This window comes from Falco cherrug, chromosome 3 (assembly GCF_023634085.1).
Source record: "Falco cherrug isolate bFalChe1 chromosome 3, bFalChe1.pri, whole genome shotgun sequence".
NCBI classification, from domain to species: domain Eukaryota; kingdom Metazoa; phylum Chordata; class Aves; order Falconiformes; family Falconidae; genus Falco; species Falco cherrug.
Genome location: NC_073699.1, coordinates 71,205,023 through 71,218,573, shown reverse-complemented (window position 1 = coordinate 71,218,573; position 13,551 = coordinate 71,205,023). Strand labels below are relative to the sequence as shown.

Below are 13,551 nucleotides of genomic sequence, written 5' to 3'. Positions count from 1 at the left end.
ACACAGAGACTGGTGTGCAGCAATGAATGATCTCCAACACACAACCTGTATTATGGCCCACAGCTACCATACCGTTTCATTACACTGTATGTCCCCCGTAAGGTGACTGAGAAACTGTGCGTGTGGCAGTGGGAGGCGTGCTATGGTATGACACCCAAATAGATCAAGGAAGGAGAAATTAAATCCCACTTGAAGTGGAATACAGCACAGGCCAGTGCTATTCTAGAGCCAGGACCTTCAGGGTAGCCTGCAGACAGCTATTCAATTCCTCTCTTCCAATGCAAGAAGTGTAAACACACCAAACTACACTGTGACAAGAACTGCCAGGTAAAGCTGTCACATGGCCTTTGAAGTCAGCCAAAAAAATCAGGGAAGGGGAAATTCCCCAATACTCTCACCAACACCTTTGCATCCACAAGTAAAAGGCAAGAGACCTGAACAGAAGACTGAAGTTAAACAAAAAAAGTTTCCTGTTTTTCATAGTTATGGCCCAGTGTAAGCACAGATGCCTTGAAGAGGTCAGAAAGGCACCAGCCACACAATTACTGAAATCAACTAAATCAACTAAAACAAAAAACAATGTGATGTGCCTCTGGGCTTGGTCTATTTACACAAGAAGTGATGTTAGCCAGATCTAGTGAAAAATCACAGCCAGAAGTAGTTATTTTCAGGCACCCTTGCAAATGTTAAGCTCACTAGCAAATAACGAGCAGCACTGTTCAGACTCAATTATTGTCTGTGCAGGGGAAATCCCTGGGATACCACCTTTCAGGTGCTACAGGCTGGTAAATGGAGATATCGTGTGATTACCCACATGGAAAGTTAACTCCCTCATGAAGGAACCTAATGGATGAAGAAGCAACTTTTCAACCACAGAACTGCAGGACCTAAGTTCAGTTTAACACTGCAAACAAGGATCTCACATTTTGTGAGAGATATAGCTAAAACCCACCATGAAGAGGTCATCTGTAGCTTTGAAGACAATTCAGGCTTGCGGAGAGATCCTGTACCAAGGCTTGATGCATAAATGCTAAGTTGGCTCCCTTGTCTGCAACCCTCTCCTTCCTCCAATACTTGGGCAGAAGTTTTAAAAGCAACAAGTATATTGCACAAGCGTCCAGTGCACTGTTAAGTGACTGAGTAATGCAGGCACAATATATATTGGCATTCCTTCTGCTATTGATATTCTGTCTCTGCTGAGAATTGTTCTCAAAATTTTAAAAATATCTTCTTGTATACTTTACTCCAAATGTACTATACTTTTATTTTTTCCCCCCTCTACAAAGTATAAGGCATGTTAGAACTATGCAGCTTCAAGGAATGCAAGCTTAGGAAACTCCATTTCTTCTTGTTGCTGGCCACAAAAATAATACCCCTGGACTTACTTATGGGCTCTATTATAAAGCATTCATCTATTCATTTAGATTCTTGAAGTTTAGGGGAAATTCCTCTGAAACTTTATAGTTTTCTGGTTAACACAATGTGTTTTTTCCTCCCCTTTACTCATGCCAGCTGCATTTAAAACTAGACCTTAGTAAGTGCACAAAAGCAAGAATGTAAATATTACATTATTTTGTAAACAAAATCACAGCACCTGCTGGATACATACTACTAAAACTACCAAACTGGTTGGCAGAATGAAAATGAAACAGCAATAAAGCAGGCCAATAAAGTGAACAAACCGGTTGCCATCAGTGTCCAACCCGAGGTCGTAACTGACATATCTCTTCTTGTCATACCTCAGTGGCATTCAGGGATGAGGAAAACAGCTTTAGGTCTTTTTGAATCCTCAGCTAGTACCTCAGCTTTAGAGGAAACAGCCATGTTCATCCACAGCAGCTGAGGAGGCAGAAACACCATTTTGGAGCTTGCTGCTGCCAGCAGCTGGGTTGCCTCACCATGCCCTCACTGTCCACTGGATTCTAGCTCTCCAACTTCCACAGACACTAGGTAGTACAGAAATCAAATTAAATAAATGTTCTCCTTCAAAGTTTTCCTTGGGGTGTTTTTGTGGGTTTTTTTTCTTTTTTTTCTCAACTCCTCTATTATTTCTAATGGAAAAGGATTGTCAGAGAAAAAAAAACCAACTGGCCTAAGACCTACAGCAAACAGGCAGTTTTTCCTCACTAATTGCTGTTTCCATACCGGCTCTGTCACTGTCCCACCAATGCCAATGTTCGCCAAGTCTCCTTCAAGCACTTGGAGCAAAACAGCCACCGGCAGCTGCACGCTTTCACCCAACACACTCTCCTGCCTGGTGAGCAACAGCCTTGCACAGCAGTTAAAAAGCTACTGCAAGGAACAGAAAGCTGAAAGGAAGAAAAAGCTATAAACTGAAGAAAGAAGTGGAATAGAAAAACCACAAGAAAATTAGCCAGGGGAGATATGAAAGTTTTTAGGGGTTGCTTATCGACAACTTCTACATCACTTAATGTCAGCATATAGCAGGAGACTGAAAAGCAAGAACAACATTGAAGTTTTCTAGGTTAATAGTTTCCTTAATATTCCCACAGGATTCTTTGCTACTCTAAACATAGCACAGAGGAAAAAATAAGATTCGAGTAGATCATCATCAGGGGCAGGTTCAAGTTCTTTCAACCTCCCCCAAACCGTTTTCTCACTTGGAACCGAAAAACATCCAGAGTTCTTACACAGTGTTAATGCTGACACTAACATTTAAATTTGGAGCATGTAATCCCGACAACACAGGCGGTATGAAGACAAAAGAGGAGCTTTCAGTCATGTAAAAAAAAAAAAAATCCAAACCAGTTTGAGTTTTTATCTGTTGAGTTATATTTCAAGTTAACTTTTTAAAGCCTACAAACACCTAGCAGAAACATCCTTCACTGCATGCTTGCTTTCAGTGCAGGAGTCTACCAATTAAGTTGTCATAAGCCCTGCAGTGTACTTAAGAAATTTAGAGTACTTTAGAAATTTAGCAGAAAGCCTATTCCTGAAGGCCTGAGCCTTGAGTTAATGTTTGTCTTTTATTGTGCTATATACTCTCCCTCACTACAGGAAAACTACTTTGAGCTTGTGAAGTCTCTTCAGGTAAAATCCGGTGTCAAGGAAGAGACTGTCAAGTGCATTTCATTATTATCTGCACATTACACTTGTTTCCATCACTTACAGAAGGGAAATGACAACCAGGCACAACAGGAAAAAAAACTGAGCCATGAGCAGGAAACAATCTCTTGTTTTGACTACTAAGGAAAGATAAATAGTGGAAAATTCCCCTCATAGGAACCTTAACACAGGTGGATCATTTGACAAGTCTTCCTCACCACTGGTTTTATATGGTCAAGCCACCTGTTAGAGCAGCTTCACTATCTTAAATAAAAAGGGTCAGACCAAGGAAGAAAACAGGAAATAGTTTTATTTGAGACTAACTTTAAGTAGACATAATTGGGGGGTTATTTTATTTTCCTTTAAATACTGTCAGAGCAGCCATCTGCAATTGTAAGACAACAAATAGTAGTGTGGAGGGACAGAAAAAGTGTTTATTTGCTTATTCTTCTATAGGTTACCAGCTAAAGAAGCATGAAGCTGAGTAGAGGTTCCTATTAAAGGCTGCATGAGTTCCCACTGTAAACAAGTTGTGGTCTAAATTCAGCAGAACATGTGGTGCTGGAACCAGCTTGATACAATTTTTAAGCAGCATCAACTGTTAAAGTCTATTATTAATATATTTTGTTATGTATATTTATTAAGTTACTAAACTTTGAAACAGAAACCAAATCCCATGCAGCTTTAACACAAAATTGCAAGAAGCATTTGCTGCCAGTGACAGACCAGCAGCAGCATTTTTGCCAGGCTTCCATTCCATGCTTACTGTACACTGCAACTACTACTATTTATGCAGTGCCTATTTCTGCAACAGCTCCCACTCTCAGTTATTGACTGCCACCACAAAGCTCATCTGCAGGCTATGCTATTTCCACAAGTTTCTTCCTCCTTTCACTGAAAATTCTTGCTTACCAGCTGTTCTGGTTGCAATTAAAGTAACCAGTGATGACAATCAAGTACCTTCAGACCTTCAAAAATGGAGTTTTCAAGGAGGAGCAGAGAAGCAGCCTCATGCTGGCTTTCTCTGCTCAGCCACCAGGTATCACTAACCATGCCAGCAACAAAATCCAAGGCTGTTTTGTGTTTATGTTTGACAAGCCAGATTAAAAATACTATACTATGCTTTTAAAGATGGTTAATAAAGTAGTTGAAAGATAATGACTACCCAGTCTCATCATTTACACATGAAAGAGAGCAGAGAAGTTACAGTAATTTGTTGCCAGACTTCACTGGAACAAACAGCTGCATTTTACTTATCTTCAGATATCAAAGGACTTGAGTGGGACAAAGATTACTCGGCTTGACAAGTATTCAAAGACCCCTCCAGCTCAAAACCAGAGATGTTTCTGAGGAAAATCATGAAAGGATTTAATCTAAGCCAAGCAGCAATTCCTATTATACTAGCATGATATCTACCACCATCCTCAAATCTTGTTAAAGCTAAGACAAGATGCTTTGCCTCCTCTTCAAATACAGTGGCATTGCACATTTCCAAAGGCTACAAGCAGACAAGTTCCAGGAAATAGAGGCTTCATGGCAGTGTTAAATCATGTTAAATCTGCTGTGACCCTGCCTATCCCATGTTAGCTCCTGACTCAACTAGTTTTCTGTCAAAGAGCTGGCTTGGAGAGTTCAGCCGCTGGGTCACACCAGCACCAGGGCAGAGGAGACAGGGTAGCAGCCCTAGGACAGTCTGACCAACAGCAGAGCTGCACCCTCCAGCACACCAACAAGCTACACCAAGTGTCAAAAGAGCTTCTTCTCCCTGCTCCTCTCCTCTTATACAGGAGCAGATAAACTGAAGACCTCAGGTCAGAAGGTGACTTGCACCCTTAACTGTTTTATTCCTTCAGACTCATGAAACCACTGTGAAAATCTGCGCAGCTCAACCAAGAGCAAGACCAGAAGCAGTTCAGTATTTTCCCTCAACATGTGCTGCAACCCGCTTCATTAATATATCAGATGCCTTCTACAAGAGCAGTAAAACTACATATTTCTTGTTCAGAAATACATTTTGAGAAGATGAAGTCAATGCCTGTGCTGTAAAATAAACAGGAAGGTTACTGAAGAACCAAAAAGATGTGAAAGACCTCAACTCAAAACTTTTCCAACTGTACCCACTCTAGAAGGCTAAGCAGAGAGTTAAAGGGTTTAGGTAGCTGGAAATAGGTTTTATTTTAGTTGCTGCCTCAAAGCCAGTTTTTGTGTTTAACACATGTGGTTAGAGAGCCAACCACCATTCCTGGGGATTATCTGCTTAGAGTATGAAAGACAATAAAACAACCCACCATCAGTTTTTCAGTCAGACCTGGGCATGTTTCCCATTAGCACATTTTTATTTTAAAACTGAGTGTGATTGCTCTGATTTTATAATACAAGAAAGCGAAGCACAGATGTTGGTACTTCGAGCAGAACAGAATTTTGCCAGGTAAATAACAAATTGCAGAGTTATGAACTGCCTCTGAACATACAGAAATACGTTGCATGGCACAGCAGTTTAAATACATTAGTCACTGCATGCAGTTAAATAAACCCAGCATTCTCCAGTCTTTGATTTAATGTAAATTAAAACAAGCCAAATCCAAAACTCAACCAGGTAAATGCACATTTTTCCCCTGTTGCTTTTGGATCAAGCTTTAAGTGAGAACTAATGGTAGACAGCAGCTCTAACCGCTCAGGGATAAAAGCATGGACTGGTGTTCAGTACTGGTTTACTGTTACAGTAACGGACTATTAAAATACAACTACAAAAGAAATTACACTTGGAGCAAGTTTCTGAAGATGGTACTTAATGGCTTTTAAACACTGTCAGTTTTCCAGACTGCAAAATGCAAGACAATACAAGTATCAGAAGACATCAGCCTTCTCCAACCTCAGGCTGTCCCAATTAACACCTGCAGTTCATCTGTGGCATTTACTAAAATTATGTAAGGCCCTGCTGCAGTAAGCTGTAGAGTGTTATCTGCTGTTAGAATGCTCTTCAGGTTTTTTGCCTTTTATGTTTCTGAAAGAAGTGTGATCTTTGACAAAGATACACTGAAATACATATCCAGCACTTCACCTGTCTTCTACTTGTAGGACACTTACCATGAAACCACTTAAACCTTTAGAAAGCTTTAAAATTAATTTTATTCGTGGAAAGATTGCGAATTTGATCTAAAATCTGCTTTAGAGTTGACCAAGTGCCCCCACATTCATTAATTTACTGTAATTTTTATGGAGGTTACCTAACAGCAGTAGTAATACACCTGCAGATTCACAGGAATGGCAGCTGTACTCACACAACTGCCATGTGCACAATCACAGTCCCTACTGACACTCTATATACAGTCTTCTCAAGAAGACTGCCTGAATATATAAGTAAGTTTGTTATTTCTCCAAACCCCAACTCCTTCAAGCTTTCCTTGAGAATTGTTCTGCTGAGGGATATGTTTTCATCAACACTACGGATTTACAGGAATAAGGTCACTCACAGAAATTCAGGCAAAGGCGGCAGAGGTCCAGAACCTCAAACCACCACACAGGAGACACCTCTAGCCATGCTACAGACAAAACAAAAAAGCTTCTCAGAAGAAAAGTTCATTTGACCTCAGTGTGGGATCAGGGATGAGGCTTGACAGTCTGCTCACCACCTCTCTCATTTCCTTTGCTACCAGAGCTACCACAGATTTTCTGTTACTGCCCGTGCAAACTATAAAGCCTGAAGAGTAGAAGGAAGTGAAGGTCTGGTCATCAGCAGCCTCCATCACTTCCCCCAGAATCAGAATTATCAGTCCGGATTTACAGCAGTGTGCTCAGTTAGAATAAGAGCCAAATATTACTCTACTCACTATGGTTGCTGTAGTTCAGCATCTTGGTCCTGGATCTACCTCTCTTCCTTGGAAAAAAGTGCTGCACAGAGTACTTAGAGGGTGACCAGCATGTTAATTTTGCAACACTTCCCTGAGTTTCTGAACTTCCTAGGTTAAATACGCCATAGTAGTAACCCAAGCAAAAGAGGAGAAATCTTGAAATCTCTTTTACCTGGTAGACCTCCACTTACATCCTTATAGTCCACTTGCAAAGTTCAAAGAGTCATTTCAGGCAGGTTTACAATTAAAAAGTAGGTATAATTCTGCTATTTATTCCCTTCCATTTAAGAGCCTCCAATACAGTCTGGTTTGAACACATACCCTGCCTCTGGGAGACAGGCATTAAAGCAACATTTGTTAATAATATCATTCCATTTAATCATAGAAGGAAAAATGTAATGCATTCACAGTATGTAATAGTAACTCCTTTCAGTTTCTCTATTCTTTGTTTCTGCTTGAATTCACAGCTTACACTTAAATATTTTTGCAGTATTCAAGAGATTTTCTCAAGAGCTGTAGTTTAAGTCAGCCAGAACAAAGGTAGTCTTGAAAAAATGATGGCCAACTGCATCATCAGATAAGCTCTTCCTTCATCCGGGTCTTGGCTTGAGTACAAGAGTTCAGTTATTATGGATCAAGTCAAACACATCCATAATTCCTTGCATTGTTCTAAGGTCTTTGGGACATCCGTCCGTTCCCCAGCAGCAGGCACCTTGCATAGAGTTCTGGGTATGTCCAATTTCAGTTACAGCCAAATGAATAAATTCATGGGCTCAAAGCATCAGCTGACATAAATCACTACTGTGCTAATGCAGTCAAAAGAGCCGCATCAGTTTACAACACAGGACACAAACCATACTTGCAGCCTGGGAAAGCAAGTTGAAGGAAGACTGCCTTTTCTTTTTATAGCCCAGTTCTCTAATTAGGATTTTTGTCTGCACTGTAATTTGGCATTGGAGGAAAAAAAAAAAAAAAAAAAAGGAGCACCACGTACTTTCAGCAAATGTATCACCATGAGCTATAAAAGCTTGTAATAGCTGAGTTTACTCAAACATGACCTGCCAACATCCCCAAGCCTTCAAGACTCAAAGAACTATGAACAGTTATTGTTGCAAGCACACTGGGAATGGCAATTCAGGTCCACAGTGAAAAAGGCTGGCTAATAAGCACTGACATCCCCCACCTGGGGAGGGAAGAGCTACCATGATCCTGAAAAATTTGAGACTAAAGAGATTTGAGCAGAAAGGAGGAAGTGGAGTAGAAGAGCCATCCCATACCTGGACACTAACCTGGCATGTAGGAATCCAAGCAGTGCATATACTGCTTGCCCCTGGGGACAACCAAGTGAAGCACTTTTGAATTGAAAAAGTGTAAGGCTAAGCTCAGATGAAGAGCAACCAGGCAAACAAAAATCAAACTAGCAAACTGTTGCTTGATTATTGTGCAAGGAGTAATTTACCTATTTTGCCACTCCAGGAACAAATAGTTAAGCTGTTTTAACATGCTTGTATAATTCACTTGACAAGAGAAAGGATAGCTCAGCCAAAACCAAGGAAAATAGCTAAGATGTCTAATCATGCAGTTGATAAACAGTTTGATCTGCTAGAAAAAAAAAAACCACCTTCAACTATTCAGTCCTTCCATGCCTGCATACTTCTGCCCAGTTCTTTCAAACCCTCCCTACTCCACAACTGAGAGAACAGCCTTTGGCAGCCATCTCCCAGGACTCCTCCCACTGAAGGGCAGCAATCCCCAATCCAACAGCCTAGGGAGCCCACATTCTGCAGTCTCCTTCAAAGTCACAGAAGAGGACTGGCCTTGCGCTAGCATCCCCATCACCTTAATATCCAGCATCTGAAGTCAGAGTTTAAGGTGTGAGCTGAAGCACTGGCAGGCACATCACATTCCACTGAATGGCACAATGACTTCTTGGTGCTAGTCATCTCATTCTCTAATGCAAGTCTCCAACAGAAGGACCAGCATTGGTCCATCACCCCAGTCTAACAACAGGGGAGCAAAGAACGAAGAGACAAGCAAGGTTTCACTATCTCCCATCACTGTTCAAGGGAACAATTTCTAATGGCTTCTTAGAAAAGGAAATGGACATGATTGTTTGGGAGCATCCACAAGTATGAATTTCAAATGTTAACCTGAGGAGTCCCTTATTAAAGGTGCCATTAATTAAAGGGATAGGCCAGAATTTACTGTTCCCTTCAGCTTTATAGAGGGAGAATGTGTGTTGAGAAAGCTTTCAGGCTTTGCCACTCATGAGGAGGCATGGGCCTGTCTTCCCTCTTGTATAAGTTTCCCTAATTGTTGGCATGATTCTTTTCACTGAGCAACAGGTAAAAGAAAATCTGTTTAAAAAGGAAATACTGCACTCCTCCATTAAGGTTACAAGTTACAAATTTCCACAACTAGTATGCTTCTCCTACAGAAGAGGAGCGAGCATTTTTTCCACATGCAGTCAACAGTTTTCTCTCATCTGCCTACTTCTGTGATCAGTGTTTCGATGGCAACCCTCCTCCCAACACAGAGTTGGGGATACTTGGTGACTTCAGCAGTCTGCCCAAGAAGAGCATGCATTCTGAACAGGATTGATCCAGAGACATGAATAAACTCAAACTGATGCAGGCATGACAAAGTCATGCAAGTGATTTCCCATGACCTGACCCACCACGAACATTCACAAGCCCTAACAGGCACTGCCGGAAGCAGACTTAATAGGAGTTGTCATCCACCTTCGCATTTTCTGTACAAGGGAGAGCTAGCAACCCAAGTCCTCTCCCACAGAGATTTCCACTCATCTGACAGACACACAAACAAAACAAACTGCTCTAGACCATCTTCTCCATTGCCTCCTGGAGCACTTGTTCCCATCTAAAAGAAGGTGGCAAACAACACACTCTGAACGGGCAGGGCCGTGCAGCCCTGGATGTATCTGACACCACCAAATCAAACCACACACTGCACCAGCTCATACCAATGAGGAGGCTAGAGCCTCCTGCTAAATCCTTATCAGTAAAAACGCCCACATAGCAGAGAGTTCAAGCCAAAAAAGCTACATGACTGCTCAAAATCTCAGATCAAGTCTCATTTCTTACTCTGCTACTGACAAGACTAAGTCCAAAAGCCCTGTGCTATAAATCACTACATGACTGAAAAAACTGTGGAGGTGGTGTTAACAAAGTGTTAGGTTCCCCTGGGGTTTAAGTAGCTCTGTCGGAAGACATCCTGATAGAAAATCCAATCCTCATCTGAAGCAACCGCCAAACATGGTCTTTAAGGAGAAGGTTCCAGTATCTGCAACAAAGGCCTGACAAGAACAACACACAGCCAACCTGATGTCACCTTGACCTTTGGGCAATTCTGCCCAGGGTTTGCCTGATGATTCAAAATAGGAAAATTTAACACTCCTTAGTGTAAGGACAGAGGGGAGAATCATCATTTGTCTGTCTGCCAAGTCAGCATAGTAAAACAAGTCCTCATTTGTGACAACTTTTTTTTTTCTTTTTATAATTGCCTATCTGTGTGCATTCACACACTATACAGGCATGAGTCATTTGGGTATGACACTGACTGTCAAGATGGATAGATAAGATTTCTAAATGTGAAGTAGATCCCTTCCCTCAAACAAGTGGAGTAGTGCAGTTGGCATGCTCAAGTGACGACACAGTACCACTATCACGAGGTACACTCCCCTCAGAAAAAGAGGGGCTCATGGTGATTCTTAGTAAGTTATCCTTCAAACACCTTACAGGCAGCAACAGAGTCCCTTTGCCTGCCCTGAAGTCATGCCATTCCTGCAAGCTGTACTGAAGTGCCTGAGGACAGAAAAGGCTCCTAGGTTCCTCTTATATCATCTCAAACCTTAAATGAGGGCCGCAGATCCAGGCTTCACCTTCCCCCAGCACACACTGAGGCACCAAAATGAAATTGCATCTTACCTTGTCTTTGTATAAAAACCCTGAGCAGTGGATGAGCACTTGAAACAGCCTTGAAGAAGTTGTCATCGTTATTAATTGGGAGAAGGTCTCCATGCACATCAGCATATCCAATCATCACTTCCAGGTTGGCTATATGATGAATGTGAAGAATTAGTTTGTAGAAGTCTTCAAACTTTCCTGGCTTGTAGCGATCCAGAGAGAACCTTCTGAACTCTGCCCCAAACTGCAAGAGAAAACAAAGAGAGCATCTGCTGTCAAACATCACCACAGCCCAATGCTCTAGCTTGGCATCTGAACATGATGTACATCACCCCTCTCTTTCTATGACGAATACAGATACCTATCTGTGCTTTCAAGTCTACAAATGGCCTTTTAGGTCCTCACATTAGAATATAACCATGGCTACCAAGACACCACCCTACCTGACAATAGAAATGCTCAAGCGTGCCACTTTAAAAGGAAGTGCATTTTTTCAATATTAAGATTTCATTAAATCCTCAAGAGGATAATTGTATTTGTAGGATTTAACTTTGAAGCTCCATCATTCATTATCATCACCTCAGGCATCCACAGAAACATTCTTCTCCAAAGCAGAAGTGTTCACTCTACTGCTTTCAAAAGAAGTTACTCAGCTATTCAAACAACCTTATAAAAATTCTTTGCACATTTCCCATCAATACCACTGGGATCCCAACCACAAGACCTTTAAAGAAGTGTGGTATGCGAGCGCACAGCTTGTTATTAGGAAATACACTCACTCTACATGTCCCCTGAATTTCCTGGTAATCTATACAGGAGGAGGAAAGTTCTTATTCTAAGTTAGTTTTCATGGGTTTGATTTTTCTGTCACTCCACTGATTTTTATTTTTGAAGCTCTACAGACCATTAAGTGGCTGTTAAAAAAAAAAAAGAGGGGGGTGGGGGTGCGGGGTGGTGATTTTGCACAATTGAAAATGTTATAAAACTTATTTTAAGTCAGTCAGAAAGTGACTGAGGAAAAGATTTCAATGGATCTTACTTCTGATATTAGAAACCAAATATGCTATTAAAAATAGAAGGAAAAAATATGATTCTCTAATCAAGGAAACTAGGAGGATGAAAACAGGCATCTAGCTGAATTAAGTAGCATAAGTCATCTTTCTGGTACATTTACTTTCATAATTCAGAGTGAGTAGTACTAGTAAATCTGTTCATCATTCATCAGCTGAACCTCTAAACCCATGCTAACTCACTCCTGAAAGCATGGAACCACATCCATAAATCCAAGAACAAGGAAGGCCATGACTAGGATCTCACAGAAGTTCTCATTTGCCATGTCAATCAATACCAAGGCAAGAAACCAAAGACAAACTAACAGGCAAACAAAAAACAAAAAAAGAGAAAAAAAAAATTATCTACAGAAAATTCTCTTCTCAAAATGGAAAATGACTTGCTTAAAGGTTCTCAGATGTTAAATCAACTATACATGCAAGCCGCTCTTTTGCTGAGACTAACAAAAGTATGAATCATCACCATAATAATCTTCAAGAAAAAAAAGAAAACACAACCCTACCGACTTTGGGTGCAACTATGTTCTCAAATTACTTCCGCAGTTGTGAAAATCCCACTCTTCAGCATCAAAGCTTAGTTGTGATCATCTGAAAGCTTGTTTAGTCAAATTATGCCGCTTGTTTGTAGTATTAACTGCTAGTTCCAGTTTGGATTTCAATTCAGAGTGCCCATCCAAACGCACAAAAGCTGAACAAACCACAGCTGGTTCCAGTGGAGGGAAAACAGTCCTTTGTCCTCCATGCCCTGCTCCTCTCCAGAAAAAGCCAAGTGGCAGCTTACTTCTGTTGACACATTTCAGACTGAAAAAAAGCTTGAATTTATTTGAAAAGTATCTGAAAGTTTTCTTTTTCCTAGATTCAAACAGAAGCAACCATCTCCGCGTGCCAAGTTTAACATCAACAGGGTAAACTAAAGGGACAGGAGCAAGGAAGGCTTTGTTTACTGCTGCATCTCCTGCCCCACACACCTGAAGGGGAACACTGCATTCCTTTAGCTGAAAAAGCTGCCAGGGTATCAGACACCAGTCCCAGTAATCATGTGTTTACTGGACAACTTGTTCAGGATCATTAGCATGCATACTACTTGCAAGGCAGCGGATGCTGTGCAGTCTCACCCCAGCCAGTATGACACCCATCCTACACAGCTGCCGGGACACCTGCCCTGCATGGTCTGCTGGGGAGGCCATCGCTCCTCCTCTGACTGAGACACCAGCCGAGGCACAGGCCAGCTACCGAGCCAGGGCATCATGCTCAGCAGGAAAGCGACGTGGGAAAGGAGAGAGAAAAGAAGGAAGGATGGTTATTTACACATTGGTGTGACCCAAAGTTCAGTTTAAGCTGCCACATGAGAGGAGTACAGCTGGTGCAAGGGCCAGTTCTCCCAGCCTAACCCCTCTGGGCACACCAGACGTGGTTGTGTCAGTGGAGTGTGATATGCAAGCAACAGTCCACCCACAGGGATACAACTGCAGACTTGGGGCACTGAGGTGTGATGCAAACACCACATCATCAAACTAACTTGGTCACACATTCAGCCCCAGAGACCACTTCCTTCACCTAGGAACGGGACAACAGGAAACAAACACATGCAATTTCACTTGTGCTTTTTGCATGGCACAGCCCTTTAAGCCAAGGGAG

The 13,551-nt window shown here is 41.6% G+C and overlaps 1 protein-coding gene across 1 annotated transcript in view; it reads right to left on the bottom strand.

The window, feature by feature from the left end:
- PARD6G (par-6 family cell polarity regulator gamma) overlaps positions 1-13,551 on the bottom strand; it is a 68,104-nt gene that overhangs the window by 43,440 nt on the left and 11,113 nt on the right. Inside the window, exon 2 of the mRNA XM_055706062.1 lies at positions 10,865-11,087. Within this exon, the coding sequence (XP_055562037.1) occupies positions 10,865-11,087 (223 nt within the window). The remainder of the gene's footprint in view (positions 1-10,864; positions 11,088-13,551) is intronic.